Genomic DNA, 19,883 nt, shown 5'->3' with positions numbered 1-19,883 from the left:
AGTTCACCATATGAGGAAGCAGGTACGAACCACTAACAACAACTATTTGCATTTATATAGCACCCTTCACGCAAGGTAGTGTCTTGGACACTTAAAATAATAATCTTTTTATTTGGTACAGTGCCTTACCATTTTAGAAGAATGTCTCAAAGCACTTCACAGGAATTACTATGAATTAGAATGACTGCATTTGGAGGCAAACATAATAATAATAATCCTTGCATTTGATATTGCGCTTTTCATGTCTTCTCGACGTCTCAAAGTGCTTCACAGAATAATAATAATAATAATCCTTGCATTTGATATAGCGCTTTTCACGTCGGGAGGACTTCCCAAAGCGCTTCACAGAACACACTATAAAGTGAATTAACCATATATTTGTGGGCGAAACGCGGCAGCCAATTGCGTACAGCAGTGTCCCACAAGTTGTGGATTGAAAATGACCAATTTATTACTCTTTTGTTTTTTTGGAGGGATTATTATTAGGCGTGTGGAGTAAGGAAACTTGTCCAAGGTTTCGCCCGCCTGGAACTGAACCCAGGTGTCTCGCTTGCAAGGCAAGTGCTCTAACCACTGAGCTGCATGGCAGCATAATTGCACTCAGCAATGTCCCACAAACAGCCATAGAGTGAGTGACCAATTTTTTATTTAGGGGATTTTTGGTCAGGACACCCAGAGAAACTCTTTTCTTTTCAAATAGTACTATAGGATCTTTAATGTCCACAAGAACAGGCAGATGGATCTCGGTTTAACATCTCATTCAAAGTATGGCACCTCCGACAATCCCTAGCACTGCATTGGAGTTTCAGCTTAGACTAAAGTGGGATTTGAACTCACAACCTACTAACTCAGAGGCGTGAGTGATACCACTGATCCAAGCTGACACCATTCATTCATATTGAACTTTTGTACTGGAGCTATATTATGCGGTGTTCTTGTTGCTCTATAATCTAAATCCAAAAGTTATTTGACTTCTTATTAGGTTGTTGTGTTCCCCATCCTGAATGGATTGAATTTAAGATCCTTGTCTTCAAATCCCTCTATAGCCTTGTCCTACCTACCCCTGTGACCTCCAGTAACCCTTCCAACTCAGCCTTTCCCTCTGCTTAGCAAACACCAGCCTAGTTCATGTTCACCACCCGATCCGTCCCACCACTGGTGGGCAAGAATTCGCCCAGTCTCTCTCTCGAACTCCATCCCAAAGACCCCTGCCTTGTCCCCTCCCTCTTCACCTTTAAAGTCAACCTTTACATCTATCTTTTTCACCGTGCATTCGATCACTTTCTCCCCACCTCAGCTTGGGTTTTCCGTCAGCTGTATGAAGCGCTTTTAGACATCTAGCTGGCTTTATAAATGTAAATTGTAGTTGTTAAGAGTTCAGCAATACAATCATTTCACAGATGTTTTAGGTAGCCTCTGAATGAGGAATACAGTCTGACTTGTGACACAAATCAAACTGTTGTAGGATGCTTTGAATTGCGGGTTGCCATGTCAGACTCCGCCACTGACACTACCCCGGGTGAAGGGCGCTACATAAATGCAAGCTGTGTTATTATTGTTGTGCAAACCACGTGTATGAAGAGAATTCCAAGTGCCTTCACTCGTATGCATAACAGCATATTAAAAAGTTAAGATGTCAATTAGATAATTATGGGTACCTGTGATTAATTCTGCATATATTTAAACGTAAATAGCACAATGCCAAATTAATCGCCTAATACAGAATAGCACTTTCCCTGTTACAATTTTTAGAAAATATTTTACTGTTGTAGAGACTCTCTACTGCTTCTGTACTATTCAAGGCTGTAATACAGGATTGGATTTGGAAACCTTATGTCCTGACACTGTCCAGCACAATACAAGACATTGCTGGCTGCTTTAGTTGGTAATCTGTCTTTTCCAGATATCCACTGCTTTTTGGAGCAAACAAATTCTTCTAATGTCTCTATGGTTACATTATACCAAACAATAGCAGCTGGAGTTTTACTGTTGAGCCATTTCTCAACCGAGAAAAATCCCCAAAAGAGGCTAAAAGCAAAACACCATCTCCGACTGAGATTGTGTATTTTTTCATATTTTATAAGATTTCACGGGGTGAAAAGTGCAATGGTTCACACAAATTCAACGTGACCACCATCATTCCCTGTAAGTCTCAGCATAACAGTTGGACTCAAAGATTGCTTCACTTCATTTCTATAATAATAATCCTTGCATTTGATTTTCACCTTATCACGTTATTGAGACATCTCAAAGCACTTCACAAAATATACTCTAAAGTGAATTGACTGTATATTTTGTCTACTCCCCATCATGGAGAATGGTGTTTAAACGCAGTTAAAAACAGGATAATTACTTCACTCGATCTGTATCCTGTGAACCAACTCTCAAACTCTGGCTCAGGGGGAAACATATTTTGTCAGTTTAGCGATATCCAAGTTGACAGCTGAAAGCAGTTTGAAAGCAGATGTTGGACCAAACCATTATGGCAAAATTGGACAGACGAGGAGCAGGGTGTTTAGTTACATAACCAGTGTAGGATATGGATGGAAACATGCAATGTTTCATAAAAGATTCAATCACATTAATCTGCTATGAAATTATGCATTAAGTGTTTTTAAACATCTCGACGACATACAAAGATTATTATTATTATTTTCATCCCCTTGTATTACCGTGCATTTTTCTAACGAAAATCAATTTGCTTTTATTGACAATACGATGCACAGAATTCAAAATTTGTAGTTATTTTATTTGAAAACCTGTGTATAGAAGCAAAATGTTCTGAGACAGACTTATTTACCTATTGAGTCAATATCCTTTTGGAGCAGGTTTGTATTGGGGAAAAAATCTAAGCCTTGGTGGTTTGTTATTCCTTTAATTGGATTGCTCAATTCCTCTGGCTGTTTTAGTGTTCCCTCCCCACTTTTCTCTCCTCCTGTCCAGAAGGTGGTGACTCACACTGCGTTACAGTTCCACAGACACTGGCAGCTCTCCAGTACCTAGCTGGACTGGCCATTCTTCAAATGTGAGAACAGACAGTAAGTGTCAGCAGGCGATTGACTGTAGAGAACATCACAGTCAGTTGCTATCCTGTCATTGTTCAACATTGAACAGCACGGTTCTGTGGATGTTGATTAGGAGTGGAGCTCAGTATCATGTTTTTCTTTGCCTGAGGTCACTGAGGACACTTGCAAAAGTGCTTAATGAGATCAGATCAATTTCCACAGACTGTGGATTGAACTGTAAATGACTTATTTTAGTTTTGGGATATACAATACATTTTAATTCAACCCAATATGATCCACAAATCTGATGCACTCCTTGTGCATAAACATGGTTCAAATTAGATGTCTCTGGAACATTAAACAGAGTTGATTTCCTCCCCACCCCTCTTACTTTGCTTAGGGATCTGGAAGCAAATTATAGCATTGCATCCCTGTCAGTTAATTCAGAACAGATTAGGGATAGAAACTTAGTCCTTCCTTCCTGGTCTATATAGTTTAGTACCAAATGCCATTTACCCAGAATTGTAAATAGGGCAGATGAGAGAGGATGTAAATAGCAATTCAGATCTTCAAACCAGTTCCGCTATTTTATTAGATCATGGTTGATGTGCACCTCAACTCCAATTACCCGCCTTTGCCCCATATCCCTTACTTAACAAAAATCTATACACCTCAGTCTTGAAAATTTGAATGGATCCAGCATTCACAGCCTTGAGAGGAAGAGAGTTCCAGATTTAACTAGTAAGGTGAGTGACAAGACCAGACTGCAAATTAGCACAAATGAATGAAAAATGGAACTGGAACAAAGAGCAGATGTTACTGAGCCTCCCAAGGCTTTGAGGGGGTGGTAGTGAATAGGTTGCAAGGGAACAGTAGGGGTTTGATTGAGATACTCGTACCAAGTAGTTGCAAATAGCAGTGACTGCCAATAACTAATGTGTGTCATGAAATTCTATTCCTACACGATCCATTTCCGCAAAAGTTGGAGTGGAGCTCCTGCAGGTCAATCTGATAGTTACTGACAAGACTTTTTATGGCCAGGGCTCATCAAAAAGCAGTTTGATGCTTTGATGTGAAGATGGTAGCTTGGGTATTCTGGGGATAAAATGAGCCGACTTGTAATTTATAGTTTAATGTTATATATATATATATCTCATTTTAGATTCCAATGATATAAGGCATGAGCAGGCCGAGTATAAAGAAATAACGGCACATTAAAACCAAGTCAGGCTGAGAAACGGGGGTGGCAGATGTCTCAGTATTATATGGCCACATATCAGGAATCTAAAGTAGAATGGACGGTGTGAAAAAAACGCTTAAGCATATATAATCAGCTGAATTATGTTTGGTTCAAAATATTTAATTTTAGAATTTTTATAAAGTTGGTGATGTTTAGTTAAGATTTAGACTTAGAAATACTGGAGTCAATGCTCATGAAAATAAATCAAGCTGGTTATGTCATCAGTGTGAATGGTCAAGCACAGAAAGGGGAGAGAGGGAGGCGGAGATACAGAGTTTTACAGAGTAAATAATAGGTTTATTTAGGGGTATCTGAGACTCAGTGGTTTCTTATTCCTTTGATTGGATTACTCAGTTTCCTCTAACTTAATCTAACTGTTTCAGTGATCCTTCCCACTCCTCTCCCTATTCATCTGTTTTTTCTGTTTGTATGTCTGTCTATCTCAGTGTTTCACCAGTGACTCTGATAACATCACTTCCTGACTTTTGACCTGAGAGGGAATTTTGAAAAATAATCCTTCTGGAAGAAGGGCTTCAACATATACTTTTTGGAGTTTTTTTTAAATAGGCACAAATATTTATAATGCATCTCAACACCATTACAATGTAGGTAAGGTAGAACTATATTTTTTTCCATTCTAATTCTAATTTTAAGAGGTACATGCTATTGAATCAATGGAGTCAATAAGAATAATAGAAACTTCGCTAAATAATCATAATTATTAGCTGGCTTTTACACATCCCGTGACACTATTCAAAAGGCGAAACAAGTTTCTCTTTGAGAGTGCCTTCACTCACCCTCGTCTCCTACCCTCCCCGCCCTCCACCTTCCTGATCCCAACCACCAGCTTGGTGCGGATCCCTAACTGTCTAGCGCCTTGGGACATCCTCCTGACGTGAAAGGTGCTGTATAAATGTAATTTGTTGTTGTTCTTCCAATGTCCTTGCAAACAATCCTCCAAATAAATTGGTCAGTCTCTTCATTTATGGGACCTTGCTGTGTTGAAATGTGTTGCTGTGTTTGCCTAACAAATAGTCAGTGCACAATGAGATGTTTTAATGTTATAGCAAACGCAACTATTAAACTTATATTTGGTTTGCTCACCGACGTGGGTTTGTGCCAAGGGTGACTCAACCAACTCACGTCAAGTTTCCTCACATCGTGATGAAGTCCTTCAAAATCATCTCCCAGTGTCAGCAGGTCGTCCTGGCTTGAGTATGACATGGGACATCTAACACTAAAAATGCCTGACACTGGACAATATGGTATTCAAGAGTAGAATGTAGTAGACAAATAACCAATAATATGGATAATTTCCTAAACAATGTGCACTGTAAAAGACGTTTGAAACTGGCAGTGGGTAAAAATACTTGGTGTCAACAAGTGAGAAGTAAAGATATCACAAATGTAGGCACCACCTTGATGTTACTTCAGCATCAATAAAAAGATCTTAAGGTATACTTCTTGCCTTCTAGGCTTACTTTTAAGGCTACAGTATTTGAAGAATATAGAATGAAAAGTGCATTTAGCCACGTTACAAGTCAGCAAATAAATCAAAAACCCAGGAACAGTTCTTTCAAACCACCAGGCTCGTATTTTGCAATTTAGCCTGGAGAGGCCATTTCTGAAATATTTTAAATGGTAATTGTTTTGTTTTTAAAAATAGTTTATTTGGGATTATTTCTACTGGTGAGTGGGTCAGTAACTCGGGATTACCAGAAATTATTTCCATTGGTAACCCAAGGACACCGATTTAAAATAGTTGTTAAAAGAAACAGAGGGGAGAGGAGGAGAAATATTTTCATACAGCGAGTTGTTCGGATCTAGAAAGCATTGCCTGAAAGGGTGGTGGAAGCCGATTCGTTAACAGCTTTTATGAGAGAAGTAGATAATCATTTGGGGAGGACAAGTTTGCAGAGCTATGGGGATAAAGCAGGGGAGTGGGATTGAATTGGATAGCTCTTTTCAAAGAGCTGGCACAGACACGATGGGCTGAATGGACTCCTTCTGTGCTGCATAATTCTATGATTCTATGATTGGGATAATGTCAGCGAAAGAAGAGTTGTCAGGCAGTCCCTTAGGAAACCAGAGGAACATACTGTACATTAGTGCACATTTAATTTGCAACTGAACATCTTACCTTGGGTTGTCTGCGGAGGTTTGGAGACAGCTTCATGCACATCACACAACCCCGATCATCTCCTACTACTATAATTGGGTAGACAGGGTTGAACTGAACATGTGTCAGTTTATTTTTCTTCCTGGACACGACGACTTGAACACAGACTGGTTCATATTTGTTAATATTCAGGTCAAACATGTGAACCTGGCAAAGGGAAAACAGATTGAGAGATCAGCATAGATGTTGGTATTCACTTATGGCATTAAATACATGTACATGTAAATTATCTTATAATAATAATACTTGCTTTTAATATAGCGCTTTTCATGTCAGGTGGATGTCTCAGGAAATATTGTGAAGTGTAGTGACTGTATATTTTGTAAGAAAAGTTATGATGTATTGAGGTGTGTGCCCTGTAAAGCATTACTGGCTTCCCTATTATCAAGACTTAAGGTTCTTTACATTAAAGCTGTACAGTTTGTTCAATCTTTCTCGTTGTGGGAAATTTAAGGCCTTTCCATTTGGCATCTGTCCACGTAACACATCCAAGATCAGGAACTTATCACATGGAGAATTCAAACATAATCACATTGTGTCAAAGACCATTGGAACACACACATACAAAACAAAACTCATTCAGTTATTTATCTCCATTTTTCTTTACTTTTGGTTTCTCTTCTATGTCAGTTGTCATTTTATCTCCCTACAGGCCTGATATTCTACCTAGTTTTAGCTAACAAGATTTTTTTTTTCTTTTTCCCAATACATTGCACTGTGCAAAGCTGTGGAAAATACAAAATACAAATTTATATTTATTTAGCACCTATCGTGTTGGGAGGACGTGGCAAAGCACTTGACAGTCCTGGCTTGGCACCCAAGTTGAAGTTGGGAGGAGGTGGGGTGGGAAAGTATGACTAAAGGCACGGTCAAAGAGGAAATTCTGGAATCAGACCTTGAAAGAGGTGAGGGAGGGTGAGCGCAAATCTGAGGGACCTAGGAATTGAGTTCCAGAGAGATGGGGCAGATAAGTTGAAATCCTGAATGCCAGTTGGGTGGGAGGAAAATAAGGGACTGGAGCAGGCCAGTGCCCACTGAGTGCAGGGAGTGGGGCCGGTTGAGGTCGCAAAGGTAGGGTGTGACAAGACCGTGAGGGATTTGAAAGTGAGTATGAGGATCTTAATCTTGATCCACTGGGAGATGAGGAGCCTAAGGAGCCAGATGAGGATTTGGATAATAGGCTTGTGGACCTTGTGTGGTAAAGGACATGAGCTGCAGAGTTCTGGATAATTTGCAACTTGTGTAGGGGAGAGTCAGGTAGTCCAGTGAGCAGACCATTAGCATAGTCAAGCCTGGATGTAATAAATGCATGGATTAGGGTCTCAGTGGGCAGGCATTATTATTAGTTATAATAATAAATAATAATCCTTGCATTTGATATAGCGCTTTTCACGTCTTCTCAACATCTCAAAGCTCTTCACAGAATAGACTGTAAAGTGAATTGACTGTATATCTGTGGGTGAAACGCGGCAGCCAATTGTGCACAGCAGTGTCCCACAAACAGTCATGGACTGAAAATGACCAATTTATTATTGTTTTTTTGTTTTTTGGAGGGATTATTATTAGGCGTGTGGAGTAAGGAAACTTGCCCAAGGTTTCGCCCTCTGCCTGGAATTGAACCCAGCTGTCTCGCTTGCAAGGCGAGTGCTCTAACCATTGAGCTGCAGGACTCCACATACTAGTAGTAGTATTATTAATAGTGGCAGAGGTAGGCAATATTATGGAAGTGGGGGAAAGCTGAGCTAGACACACAGCACAGGTGTGGGGTTTAAAGGTTCCACACTGGCTCCGTGAGGTGGAGTGTGCCTCCATACAACAACAACAAAATTACAATTTCATGTCAGGAGGACGTCCCAAAGTGCTGAAAAGTCAGGTGTCAGGGCCCGGTTACAGGTTAATGCAAGAAGGCATGGAAGGAACCAAGGAAGAAATCCTCTGTCTTGTGAACAATCAAATGGAGAATGTTAGAGCTCATCTAGGACTTGACGTCCAACAGGTTATCGGTCAGAACAGCAGTGGTCCTGGAATCAAGAAGGTGCTAAGGTGCTGAGATGTTAAGCTGAGGTTTCTTCTACCTCTTTAGGTGGACATTAAAGATCCCATGGCACTATTTGAAATGGAAAGGGAGTTTCTCTGCTATCCTGGTAACAATCCCAGGTTAACAATGGTTATTTACTTTACGGTGGTTTATAGGACATTACTGAGTGCAAATTGGCTGCCATATTCACCTAAAAAATACGATCACTGCACTTTACAGTAAATCCTGTAAAATGCTTAGAGACGTCTTCCTGATGTGAAAATCGCTATATCAAATGCAAAGATTTTCTTCTTATTATTATAAATCACTTCACAGTGATTTTCTGAACAGTGCCTATATTTTATAGGTGAATGTGGATGCCAGGTTTTGAACAGCATTATCCCACAAACTCCATGAAATGAATGACCATTTTTGTATCTGGGAGACTGTTGGCCCGGATACCAGGAGAAACTTCCTTCTCTTTTCGAAGAGTGCACTGGGGTCTTTAACATCCACTTTGAGACTTCAAGACTGAGATAGATAGATTTCTTATTGCAAAAAGGATTAAGGGATATGGGGATAAGGCAGGGTCAGGTTATTAGCTGGAGTTAGATTAGAAGATCAGCCATGATTGAATGGCGGGGCAGGCTCGAAGGGCTGAATGGCCTACTCCTGCTCCTACATGTTATGTTATGAACAGGTAGATGGGATTCAGGTTAACATCTCATCCAAAGGATGTACCAATGGATGACAGAATACAGATGTGAAGATGCTGAGATCACCTCGTTCTCCACACTTTATATTACAATAATAATAATCCGTGCATTTGATATAGTGCCTTATCACGTCTTTGAGATGACTCAAAGCACTTCACAGAATATTGTAAAGTGAATTGACTATATTTGGCGAAACACAGCAGCCAATTGAGCACAGCAGTGTCCTACAGTCGTGGATTGATTGACCAAATTATTATTGTCATTTCTAAGGGATTCTTACCCCATAAAAGCGACCTGCTAATTGACTAACAACAATGTTCCTACTTCCTGCTAGGCAAACAGAGGTGTGTGGAACAAGCAAACTTGCCCAACGTTTCGCCCTGCCTGGGAATCAAACCCAGGTCCACTCGCTTGAGAGGTGAGTGCTCAAACAATTAAGCTATAGCACTCCACATTATCAATGTTTCTGTTAGTTTTTGTAAGGATTATTCTATTGTGCCAGAAGAAGATACTGTACATTTGTCAAGGCTGGTACGTTTGTCTCTGCAATTAAGATAACATTTAGTATTCTTGATGCATAAGAGAGAAAAAAAAATACACATTTTAAATACAGTGCACGTATTGCTCGCTTAAATGCCAAGAAAAAAAATAGTAGCAGTTTCCATTTGTCCTTTAAGGTCAGTCAAGTCCAATTTATATAATGCATATACTAAATCTGATCATATTGCAAAGTACTTTCAATTACAGAATCAAGTACATCATTTGCACTTCCCACGACAACACAGAAATATTAATCAGTTCATCATTAAAGACACAAGTTGGAAAGCTCCCAATCCAGAAATGTGTTCGTAGAGAAAGTCAGTAAAAACAGTTGTCGGGGACAAATACGCTCGAGCTGTAAACCAAGTGTAACATACACACAGAGCTGCTAATTACATAATTAACAACCAATGAAAATGATTGCTTCATTCAGGCCTGCTGCATGATCTTTGCCTCTCTCCATCCTGTACATCAGCAATCAAACTTTCACTCACTAAGCCCAATCTCTGGAACGCCTTCCCAATATTCCCCTGTTTCACACCCTTCCTTTCTGCTTTCAAAACCTTCTTAAATCCCTACTTCAAATTACTTTGGATTTGGTGTTCAGGAATATAATATTTTTGAACTCTATTTTATTGCTTTGTATTTTATATTGTAGAAAGCTGTCAAGATATCTCATATTAATTGAACATATTTTGCAAGGTGCCAGATGGTTTGACCACCTTGCAATTTTCTAACTCAGCGAAAGCAAATAAACCTCATTACAGGGGGTAGTAGCAGAGTTTCCAACAAGAATTTCCAAACCACTGCAGGAAAGCTTCATCAGACTACTTAATATGAGAGACTAATCAGTATTAAGAGAAACTGCAAGGTCACTTTATACATCAGCATAACATAATAATAATCCCTGCATTTAATAGTCTTATAATATTATTGCAATATCTCAAAATGCTTCACAAATGCTTTACTGTAAAGTGTAATGATTGGGTATTCAAAGGCAAATGTAACAGCCAATCTGTGCAGTGTCTCATAAACAGGCTTGAAGTGAATGACCAATTTTATTTGGGGGATTGTTGACCAGGACATTGGGAGAAATTCCCCCCTCTTTTCGAATAGTGGCATGGGTTCTTTAACATCCACCTGAACAGTCAGATGGTACCTAAATATAACATCCTACCCACAGGATGCCAAATTCAACAAGGGAGTGTTTCCCTGAACTGCACTGGAGTGTCAGCCTAGAAAATGAAGTCCCGCTATGCGGCTTGAACTCACAACTTCTGATTCAGACTCGAGAATGCTACCAACTGAGACAGGCTATTTATGTCACTTGTCAACATATGTCATTTGTTGTTAATAGTTGAAAAATCTACTGTAATGTATCTAGGTTCTGACTGATGCCCTTAAAGGTTCTAATAAGTGCTGTTTACAATATGCTAGCAATTTTTTGTGGGGCCAGCCGGGCCCCGACACATGCGGGAACTCATCACCATGCTTAAGAGTATCCAAATCAAACTGAGAAGTCAATGCATCCCACCTACACATGGAAATTCCAGAGATATTTATTGTAATGGAATGTGCACTCTCTCCTTTAAGGGAGATACCCTGCTTACCTAATTCAGAAGAGTATTCCGCATAGGTTGGTAAGAGCCAAGGCTTGGGGACCCCATAGTGTGCGTTAGGGTACTGCTGGAGTCTATCCAACTAAAAAAGTATAGCTTGCCATTGAAAGTACAGTCTAGCAAGCTTTCTTGTTACTTGTCCAGCTAGGACCACCACTACCAGTTAAGGCTTTGGCTTGCAGGGTTAACAGGAGCGGAATGGGAAAAGTCCCTACTCCAGTGTCTGTCCTGCCCTTCCAAGTTCTGACGATGAGTCAGGCTGGCTGTGCTATCAGCAGCAGTGCCCTGGAATACTGCACCCCATCCCAGGCTCAGGACCAGACCATTACTAAGACTGCAACAGAGGGTTGGCTCGATTCTGACATTGCGAAACATGTCACCTTGGAAACAGTTCAGCTCCAAGGAGACCCCGCTTACCTCCCCTCTCCCCTCCCCACTCAAGATAAATGAATGGGAAGTTAGCAAATGTACTTCTCCGAGAAATCCCATTATAAGGACGAATGACAAGGTTTACTTGAGTTATAGAACAGTATGTGGTAGATGCCATTGTTGTGGTACTAAATTACTGATATCATGATTACAGATGATTTCTAAATTTATTCTCAGGCAATTGGGTTTTAGACTCTATTAATTATCCTTGGAGAAAGTGTTTGAGAATGGAGCTTTGTCACCCGGGTAAGTAATAATCTTTATATCCTTTGGGCTTTGGGAACACTATTTATTTCAAATAAGTCTATAAGGTGCACGATAACTAAATTTTATTTGCACTTTGTTCCATCCCTTTGCTTCGCTCTTCTAACCTGAGTCATATTCATTTTGTTCTCATTTTGCTTTTGAGGGATACATTGTTCAATTGGTCATACACTTCATGGCTCTTTGTGGGACGCTGCTGTGTGCTGAATGACTGACGAATTTACTTACAAAGTACATTCATTACACTTTACAGTTTATCCTGTGAAGTGCTTTGATCCATTCTCCCAACATGAAAGGTGCTATATAAATTGTAAGGATTATTTTTATTATGATGTTATTACAGCTTAAATCATCACTCTATGGAGGTAATTTCTAAGTGGTTTTCAGTGATGGGTCAGCTAGACCAATAACACTGCCCCGTTACATATGAATGGATGTTACTTTTCTTAGTAGGTTTGAATTTGCTAAAATAGCTACTTTTTGAAGGAGGTTGATATTTTGTTCACCAGATATTTTGTCAAGCCATTTCTAAACAGTCTTATTAACAGTTCCAGTTGCAGCAATGATTATAGAGACTATGTTTATTTTATACTGCCACATCCGTTCACATTCAATTTGTAGATCAATATATTTCCTTCCCTAGTTCCTTATTTCTTACGTTGTAATCACTTGGGATAGCCAGATCAACAATTCTACATGTACAATCTATTTGGTTCTTTAGGATAATATCTGGTTAGTTGCAGATTACTGTTCTATCTGTATGTACTTGTGATCTCCAGATTATTGTAATGTTATTTTTCGAAGTCACTTTTGCTGGTTATGTTCACACCAGTTAGTCTTTACATCAACATCAAAGTGTTTACAAATTGTCCAGTGAATATATTTAGCTACATTGTTATGTAGAATCAGATTCTCTGAGTGTGCTAGGGCTGAACATGATGACCATATGTGGTCTACTGCTTCTGGTGCTTGATGACGTATTTGGCATTTTCGATCAATGTTTCTCTTTAAGGTCTTATTTTCATAATAAGGAATAGTAATAGATTGGTTTTGTGCTGATACTGTGACAACTTCTGTTTCGACTTCTAGATCTCAGTTAGTCAACTAGTTATAGCTTTGGTTCACATCTAGATCTTGTTCTTTTTAAAAAAATAAACTTTATTGCTATTAATACTAAAGTCACTGTGTTGGAATATTGTTTAACCAAATGAATTCAGTTGGACCTTTACATTGTGCAGTTAGTGAGTCACAAAGATTGCCTGTAGGAAGTCTACATAAAGTAATATGAACCTCTCCATTTATGAGTCCATACTTGTGCAATTAAACAGGGTAAATGTTTTCTGAGTGGAAAGCAATCATAAGCTCAGTACTGAATTGGAGTGTCAGCCTACACAATATGAGCTCCAAGTCCCAGCACAGGGCTTGAACCCACAACTATTAGACTCAGAAGTGAGAGTGCAACCAACTGAATCTGTCTGACACAAGATGTACCTTCATTCCGTTTTTATGCATTGGAACCTGAGGAAATGAATATACCAAGAGAAATATTGAAATGTAATGTTTAACAACAACATTACATTTGTATAGCGCTTTTCATGTTGGGGGGATGACCCATGGTGCTTTGGTGTTAAGAATTGCATTTAAACAACTTGCATTTATATAGCGCTTTCATGAGTGGTTGTCTACCAAATAGACATTAGAAAACTGAACCTTGTTGACAAAGTAGTTTACAACCAATTAGCCACAAAAATATACACACCATCATGAATTTAGGGCAACATCGCAAGCAAATACAATTATGTGTATATTCCCTCGCTTCAAAAGCTGGAATTGTGATTTAGGACTCCTCTAGTTTAAACGTGTGTTACTTACCACAACAATTCTTGGAAACACAACATTTTTGCATCATACATGACTTCATAATAATGGTCCAGAAACCCTCGTCCATGCCTTCATCACCTCCTACCTCAACTACTCAAATGACCTCTTCGCCAGTCTCCCAAGCTCCACTAATCACAAAATCCAGTTAATCCACAACTTCCCCATGTGCATACCCCCATTAATCTCTGCACCCTGATCACACCAGTTCTTGCCAGGCTCCACTGACTCTCTATCATCGAACAGATTGATTTCAAGATCCTCACATTTGGCTTCAAATCACTTCATGCTTTGGCACTGCTATACCTCTCCAATCTGCTTACTCCCCAAGCCTACTACCTGTTGCTGCCGTTCGACTGACTCCAGCCTCTTGCTTCTCCCTCGTACCCTCCGTTATACCATCGGTGGGTGTACTCGCCACTACGCCTCGAAATTCTGGAACACTCTCATCAAACCCTCCATCTTACCCCCTCCTTTCCCATCTTCAGATCGTGACTGAAGACCTTCCACTTCGCCCGTGCCTATGATCCCCTTCCCCCTCCCCCCAGTTCGACATCATGCTCTGCCACTGTCAAGCATACTGATCTGCCACCCTGCATAACGGGCGCTATATTTATGGGCGTTTCGCCCACAAATATATGGCTAATTCACTTTACAGTCTATTCTGTGAAGCGCTTTGAGACGTATATTTGTGTGCAAAACCAATTGCACACAGCTGTATCCACAAACAGTCGTGGATTGAAAATGACCAATTTATCATTGTTTTATTTTGGAGGGATTATTATTAGGCGTGTGGAGTAAGGCCCAAGGTTTCGTCCTGCCTGGATTTGAATCCAGTTGTTCTGCTTACAAGGCGAGTGCTCTAACCACTGAGCTACAGGACTCCACGTCCAACAAACAGCCGTGAATGACCAATTTTATTTGGGGGATGAGTCGGCCAGGACACCGGGAGAGAGAAACCTTCTTCTCTATCTGAGCAGTGCCATGGGATCTTTTAACATCCACCTAGGTTTAATGCTGCACGAATAAACCAACCAACCATTACGTGTATATTATTATAAATACAAGGTGTTGTTGTTAATAACATTTGGTAGAGTGCCTGATCACGTTATCGAGACTCAAGCGTTTCACAGGATATTTTATAAATTGCAGTGACTATTTTGTACGCTAAAATGGCAGCTAGTTGGTGCACAGCAATGTCCTTCAAACAGCCATGATGAATGAACAAATTCTTATCCAGATTGTTTGCCAAAAACGCTGGAAGAAACTCTAACAATTTTAAAAGTAAAACTCCATTTCTTTTAAAAACAATTTGAGCCATAATCGTTCTAACTTAAGGTGTTGATAAAATTGAAGGTATTACGAATAGAAAATTTACACAGAAGGAAACAAGTATGGTGCGGTATTCACAAGCTGCAACCAATGCCCTGGTCAGTGGTATTTTTTTACCTTGCCATCGGATGTAACTGCAGCAAAAACAGTAGAAGAGTATGGGGCCCAGGCAACATCTCCAACAGCCGAATGAAGATCAAAGATGAACAATGGAGTCCTCAAAGAAGAATATACATAATGGGTATTATTCACAACTCCACAGTTTAACTTTGGGATATTTTGAGTAGGTTCAGTTCTTACAACAAACTGCTCAAAATATTTCTGATTATGGACCATATGCTGTGGATATACCATCTCCAACAGATTTACTATCTTCAATAGATGTACCACCTGCAGTAGACATCAGCTCCAGCAGATTTACCTCCTTCATTAATTTACCACCCCCAGCAGTGGGTCTGCATTAAATCATTGGGATGATATTTCTGTGACAATATAATAATAATCCTTGCATTTTGCATAGCGCCTTTGATGTCAGGAGGACATACCAAAGTGCTTCTAAAGATTTTACTCTGGAGTGAATGTGTATTTGCAGGTAAACGTGGCAGCTAATTGCGACCAGCAATGTCCCACAAACAGCCATGCAGTGAGTGACCAATTTCATTTGGGGAATTGTCGGCTTGGACCTCGGGAGAAACTCCCTTGTCTTTTTGAATAGGGATCTTTAACGTTCACCTAAACAGACAGGAACCTGCGTGAATGTCTTATCTGAAGGACGGCACCTCTGACAATGCAACACCCTCCAGGACTGCATTGCAGTGTCAGCTTCAATAATGTGAGTCAAATCCCGATATGGGTCTTGAATGCACAACCTTCTGACTTACCCCACAGTGAGTCAGTATTGAGGACACTTTTTTTTATTTTACTTACTTTATATTATGATCCCATATCTTCACTGTCCAATCTGAGCTGCACGAAATGAAAATCTGTGGATGAAACGGATTCCACCTCACAGCATCCACTGCCATGTGATGAGCCTCAAAAGTATCCAGATAGTGGCTTGAATACGCTTTAGAGCACTAGACAATGGAAAAATATTATATTACTGAGCGAGTGCTTAGCATTCTTTGTAGGATCATGCATATTCTGGAGAGGAGGTATGTTACAACAGTTTAAATAGACAACAACAACAACAAGATTCAATTTATTGAGCGCCTTTCATGTCGGGAGGACATCCCAAGGCGCTGTACAGTTGGGTCAGGACCCGAGCATTGGGGGGAAATGGTCAGGGTGAGGGGAGGAAGGGAGGGAGCGAGGAGGGGGTAGAGAGTCGAGAGGGGAGCTGAAGGAACGGTCAAAGAGAAAGGTCTTGAGACCGGCCTTGAAGGAGGAAAGGGAGGAGGCGGCGAAGGCACTGGGGGATAGAATTCCAGAGCCTCGGGGCTGAGAGGCTGAAGGCCCGGCCACCGATAGTAGGGCGGTTGGGGCGGGGGATGTGGAGCAGACCGGAGCCAGAGGAACGGAGGGTACGGGCGGGTAGGTAGGGGGATAGTAGGTCGGAGGGAGCGAGGCCGTGAATGGCCTTGTAGGTGAGGGTGAGGATCTTGAATTCGATCCTCTGGGGGATGGGGAGCCAGTGGAGGCGAGCGAGGGTGGGAGTGATGTGTTGTGAAGCCTGGTGCGGGACAGTACACAAGCTGCAGAGTTCTGAATGACCTGCAGCTTGTGGAGGGAGGTGCCGGGAAGGCCGGCGAGGAGAGAGTTCCCATAGTCCAGCCTTGAGGTGATAAAGGCGTGGACCAGAGTTTCAGCAGCGTGAGGGGTGAGGTAGTGCCGTAGTCTGGCGATGTTCCGGAGGTGGAAGGTAGTGCCAGTTGTGGCGCGGATATGAGGGAGAAAGGACAGCTCAGGGTTGAACAGAACCCCGAGGTTCCTGACGGCTTTGAGAGGTGGAGAGTGCAGCCTTGGATGCTGATGCTGTCAGCGCCTGAGGTGCAGAGGCGCTGATGCGAGCCAATCAGGAGGGCCTCAGTTTTGCACACGTTGAGCTGGAGAAAGTTATCTCTCGTCAAAAATTCTGTGAGCGTTATGGACAACACATTGGCTGATGAGCCATTGTAATGGGACAGCCCATTAGTGGCTGATACCAACTAAGACGATGTGTGTAATGCTCAGTGCAATTTCCCCTCAAAAAGGATGAAATGAAGTCCACTGCTGGGAGGTCAGTGACTAGGGGAACATAGTTATAAGATTGTCACAAGAAGAGCAAAAAGGAGATTTTAGGAGATTTTTTTTAAGACTCAGAGAGTTTTTTGGGGTGTAGAAAGCCCTGTGAGATGGTGGAAGCAGAGTCCATTGTGGGTTCAAAGAGGCAAAACAGAAGCTTGAAGAGGTTTGGGGATAAGACGGGTCAGTGGAATTGAATGAACACCTTGCTCTGACAGCCAGTGCAGACTCAATGGGCCAAATAGCCTTCTTCTGCCCTGTAAATTTCTCTGATTCTATAAAGTTATCAAGTACAACAGGAATATTAAAATAATTCATCAGCAACTTATTTCCCAAGTGTCTTACGACCTCACATTTGAACACATGAGCATACAGACTAGGCCAATGTGGGATATGCAGCCTGCCTCAAAGTGAAGAAATAATGAATAATTCTACATTATTCTATTTCTCATACCCCACAAACGATTTAATTGCCAAAGAACTATTTAATTCCCTCTTGAATTTGTGACATAATACGTCTCCATCACCTTCCTATCCCACATATTGACCACTCTGTGTAAATTAATTCAATTGGATGCATGGTTTTTGTTGAGGTTGACTCTTAATTTGGAGGCTATAAACAATGTCCCCTTGTTATACATTTGCTTGCACCCCAGGATTGCTACCCCATATCACTCTCTTGTACTGTCGTTAGCATGCCACTTCAAGAAAATATTCACAGGAAATCTGTTGTGTATCACCTACAAAAGGTAAATGACATAGGAAATTTGCCTTACATTATACTAACTGTATGTCATTCACCAAGTTATTTATTCTAATTTAGGGACCCCCGTTACAGAAGAGTAAAATAGGAGAGGTGGGGGCTTGTGTGGAGTATAAACACTGGTTGGGATGAATGGCCTATTTCCATGCCATATCCACTATATGTAACTCTCTATAATTAGATAAAAAAGTGTATAGGAAATGTCATTGTCCCTCAAAGCAACTTTGTAGAATCACAGCGACTGAACGCTAAAACTACTAATCTTTAGTTCAAAGCACATTTTATTCCTATCACATCCTAATACATCCTAATACACTTGTTGATTTGCATGATTTGCAACATTTTGAAAAATCCATCAATAAAGAAGTTTTTTCTTTTTCAAGTAAATAAACTAAGACAATACAGATTTATTCGGGCAGAATTGGAATTAGATTTGAAAAAAATACAAGGGTTAATAGTATGCATAAGAGAGTTTTGACCATGACAAAATGAAATACTAAAATAGACTCCAAGGGTGCTCAAACCTTTACACATGTTCATCTAGAATACAGATCTCTTTTTAAAAAATAATACAGGTGAGATTCAGAGTGGAATGATGGTTAAGGATGGGGAAAAAAAATCAACAGCAATGTCTTTGGGAGGGAACATCAGAGAAAATCAAATTTTCTTTTCTTGGCTGTCTTACCTGGTTCCACATTGATTCCACTGGGAGACAATCAATTAGGTAGATCAAGGGCAGTATTAACATGTGAGTCATTACACAGAATGGAATTGATGGTCCAAATGAACTTTTTCTATTTCTGTACCTTTTGTGCTCATTTCTGTCAAACTATGAAAGATTTTGAGGCAAAGGCATCTGTTGTGAAATGTAAAGCTTCCTGTTATAAACCTGTCAAACTCTGCTTTATTGATACTCACAATCAAAACGTGGAATAACTAATTTTGTTTATAGCTTCCAAATTAAGTTGATAGGAAAAGTCTTTCATCTGTCACTGATTAGCATTTCAGTTTATGGTCACAGGAAGCCCCAAAGAAGTGAAAGGTGATAAATAAACTGATATACTTTTCACCAGTCCACACCCACCAGGTGAACGCTAAATGTACTTTTCGGACATTTTTATTTTTCAAATTGGATTACTTTCTTTTTCTCTTCTTTTCGGTCTCCTCCTCTAGGTCATTTACCATTCCCTACTCAGATAAGGTCTGTGCTCTAACCTAATGATAAAGGTAAGGTCAGCAATCTGAGGTTGGGGATATTCACTTTCTGCTTAACATATTATTGAATATATCTCTGATAATGCAGTGTTCCCCCAACACTGCACTGGAATGTCAGCCAAACCTTTGGGATGAATATCCAAAGGTGAGGCTTGAAACTTAACCTTCTAACGCAGAGATGAGAGCACTGCCAACTGAGCCAGGCTGGCAAGGAGAAAACCAATCCTTCTCTTCAACAACAACAAGGAGCCTGAGGAGCCTGACTCTGAGCCGGATGAGGGTTGAGGGGAGGTGACCGTAAGCACCGTCAAAAAGTAAGGCTTTCAGGCAGGACTTGAAAGAGGGGAGAGGGGGGGACAAGGCGGAGATTGAGGGAGAGTGTTCCAGAGTTTCGGGGCATAGTGGCTGAAAGCGTAACCTCCAATGGTGGGGCGGAGGGTGCGAATGACAAGAAGGAGGCCAG

General features: G+C 40.6%; 1 protein-coding gene across 3 annotated transcripts in view; it reads right to left on the bottom strand.

Moving 5' to 3' along the window:
• The window catches only part of dnai1.2 (dynein, axonemal, intermediate chain 1, paralog 2), a 91,612-nt gene that overhangs the window by 25,313 nt on the left and 46,416 nt on the right, over positions 1–19,883 (bottom strand). Inside the window, exons 18-20 of one of the 3 annotated variants that reach the window (XM_007897127.2) lie at positions 16,147–16,295; positions 15,337–15,436; positions 6,386–6,571 (exon numbers count right to left, since the gene is read on the bottom strand). In XM_007897127.2, coding sequence (XP_007895318.1) covers positions 6,386–6,571; positions 15,337–15,436; positions 16,147–16,295 — 435 coding nt within the window. Of the gene's footprint in view, positions 1–6,385; positions 6,572–15,336; positions 15,437–16,146; positions 16,296–19,883 lie in introns of those variants that run through there. The other 2 variants (XM_007897129.2, XM_007897128.2) reach the window with 2 other exon arrangements.

The sequence above is a fragment of the Callorhinchus milii genome, unplaced genomic scaffold (assembly GCF_018977255.1).
Source record: "Callorhinchus milii isolate IMCB2004 unplaced genomic scaffold, IMCB_Cmil_1.0 Scaffold1, whole genome shotgun sequence".
Lineage (NCBI taxonomy): Eukaryota > Metazoa > Chordata > Chondrichthyes > Chimaeriformes > Callorhinchidae > Callorhinchus > Callorhinchus milii.
The sequence above is the reverse complement of the archived record's forward strand: the minus strand, read 5'-3'. Positions and strand labels throughout refer to the sequence as shown.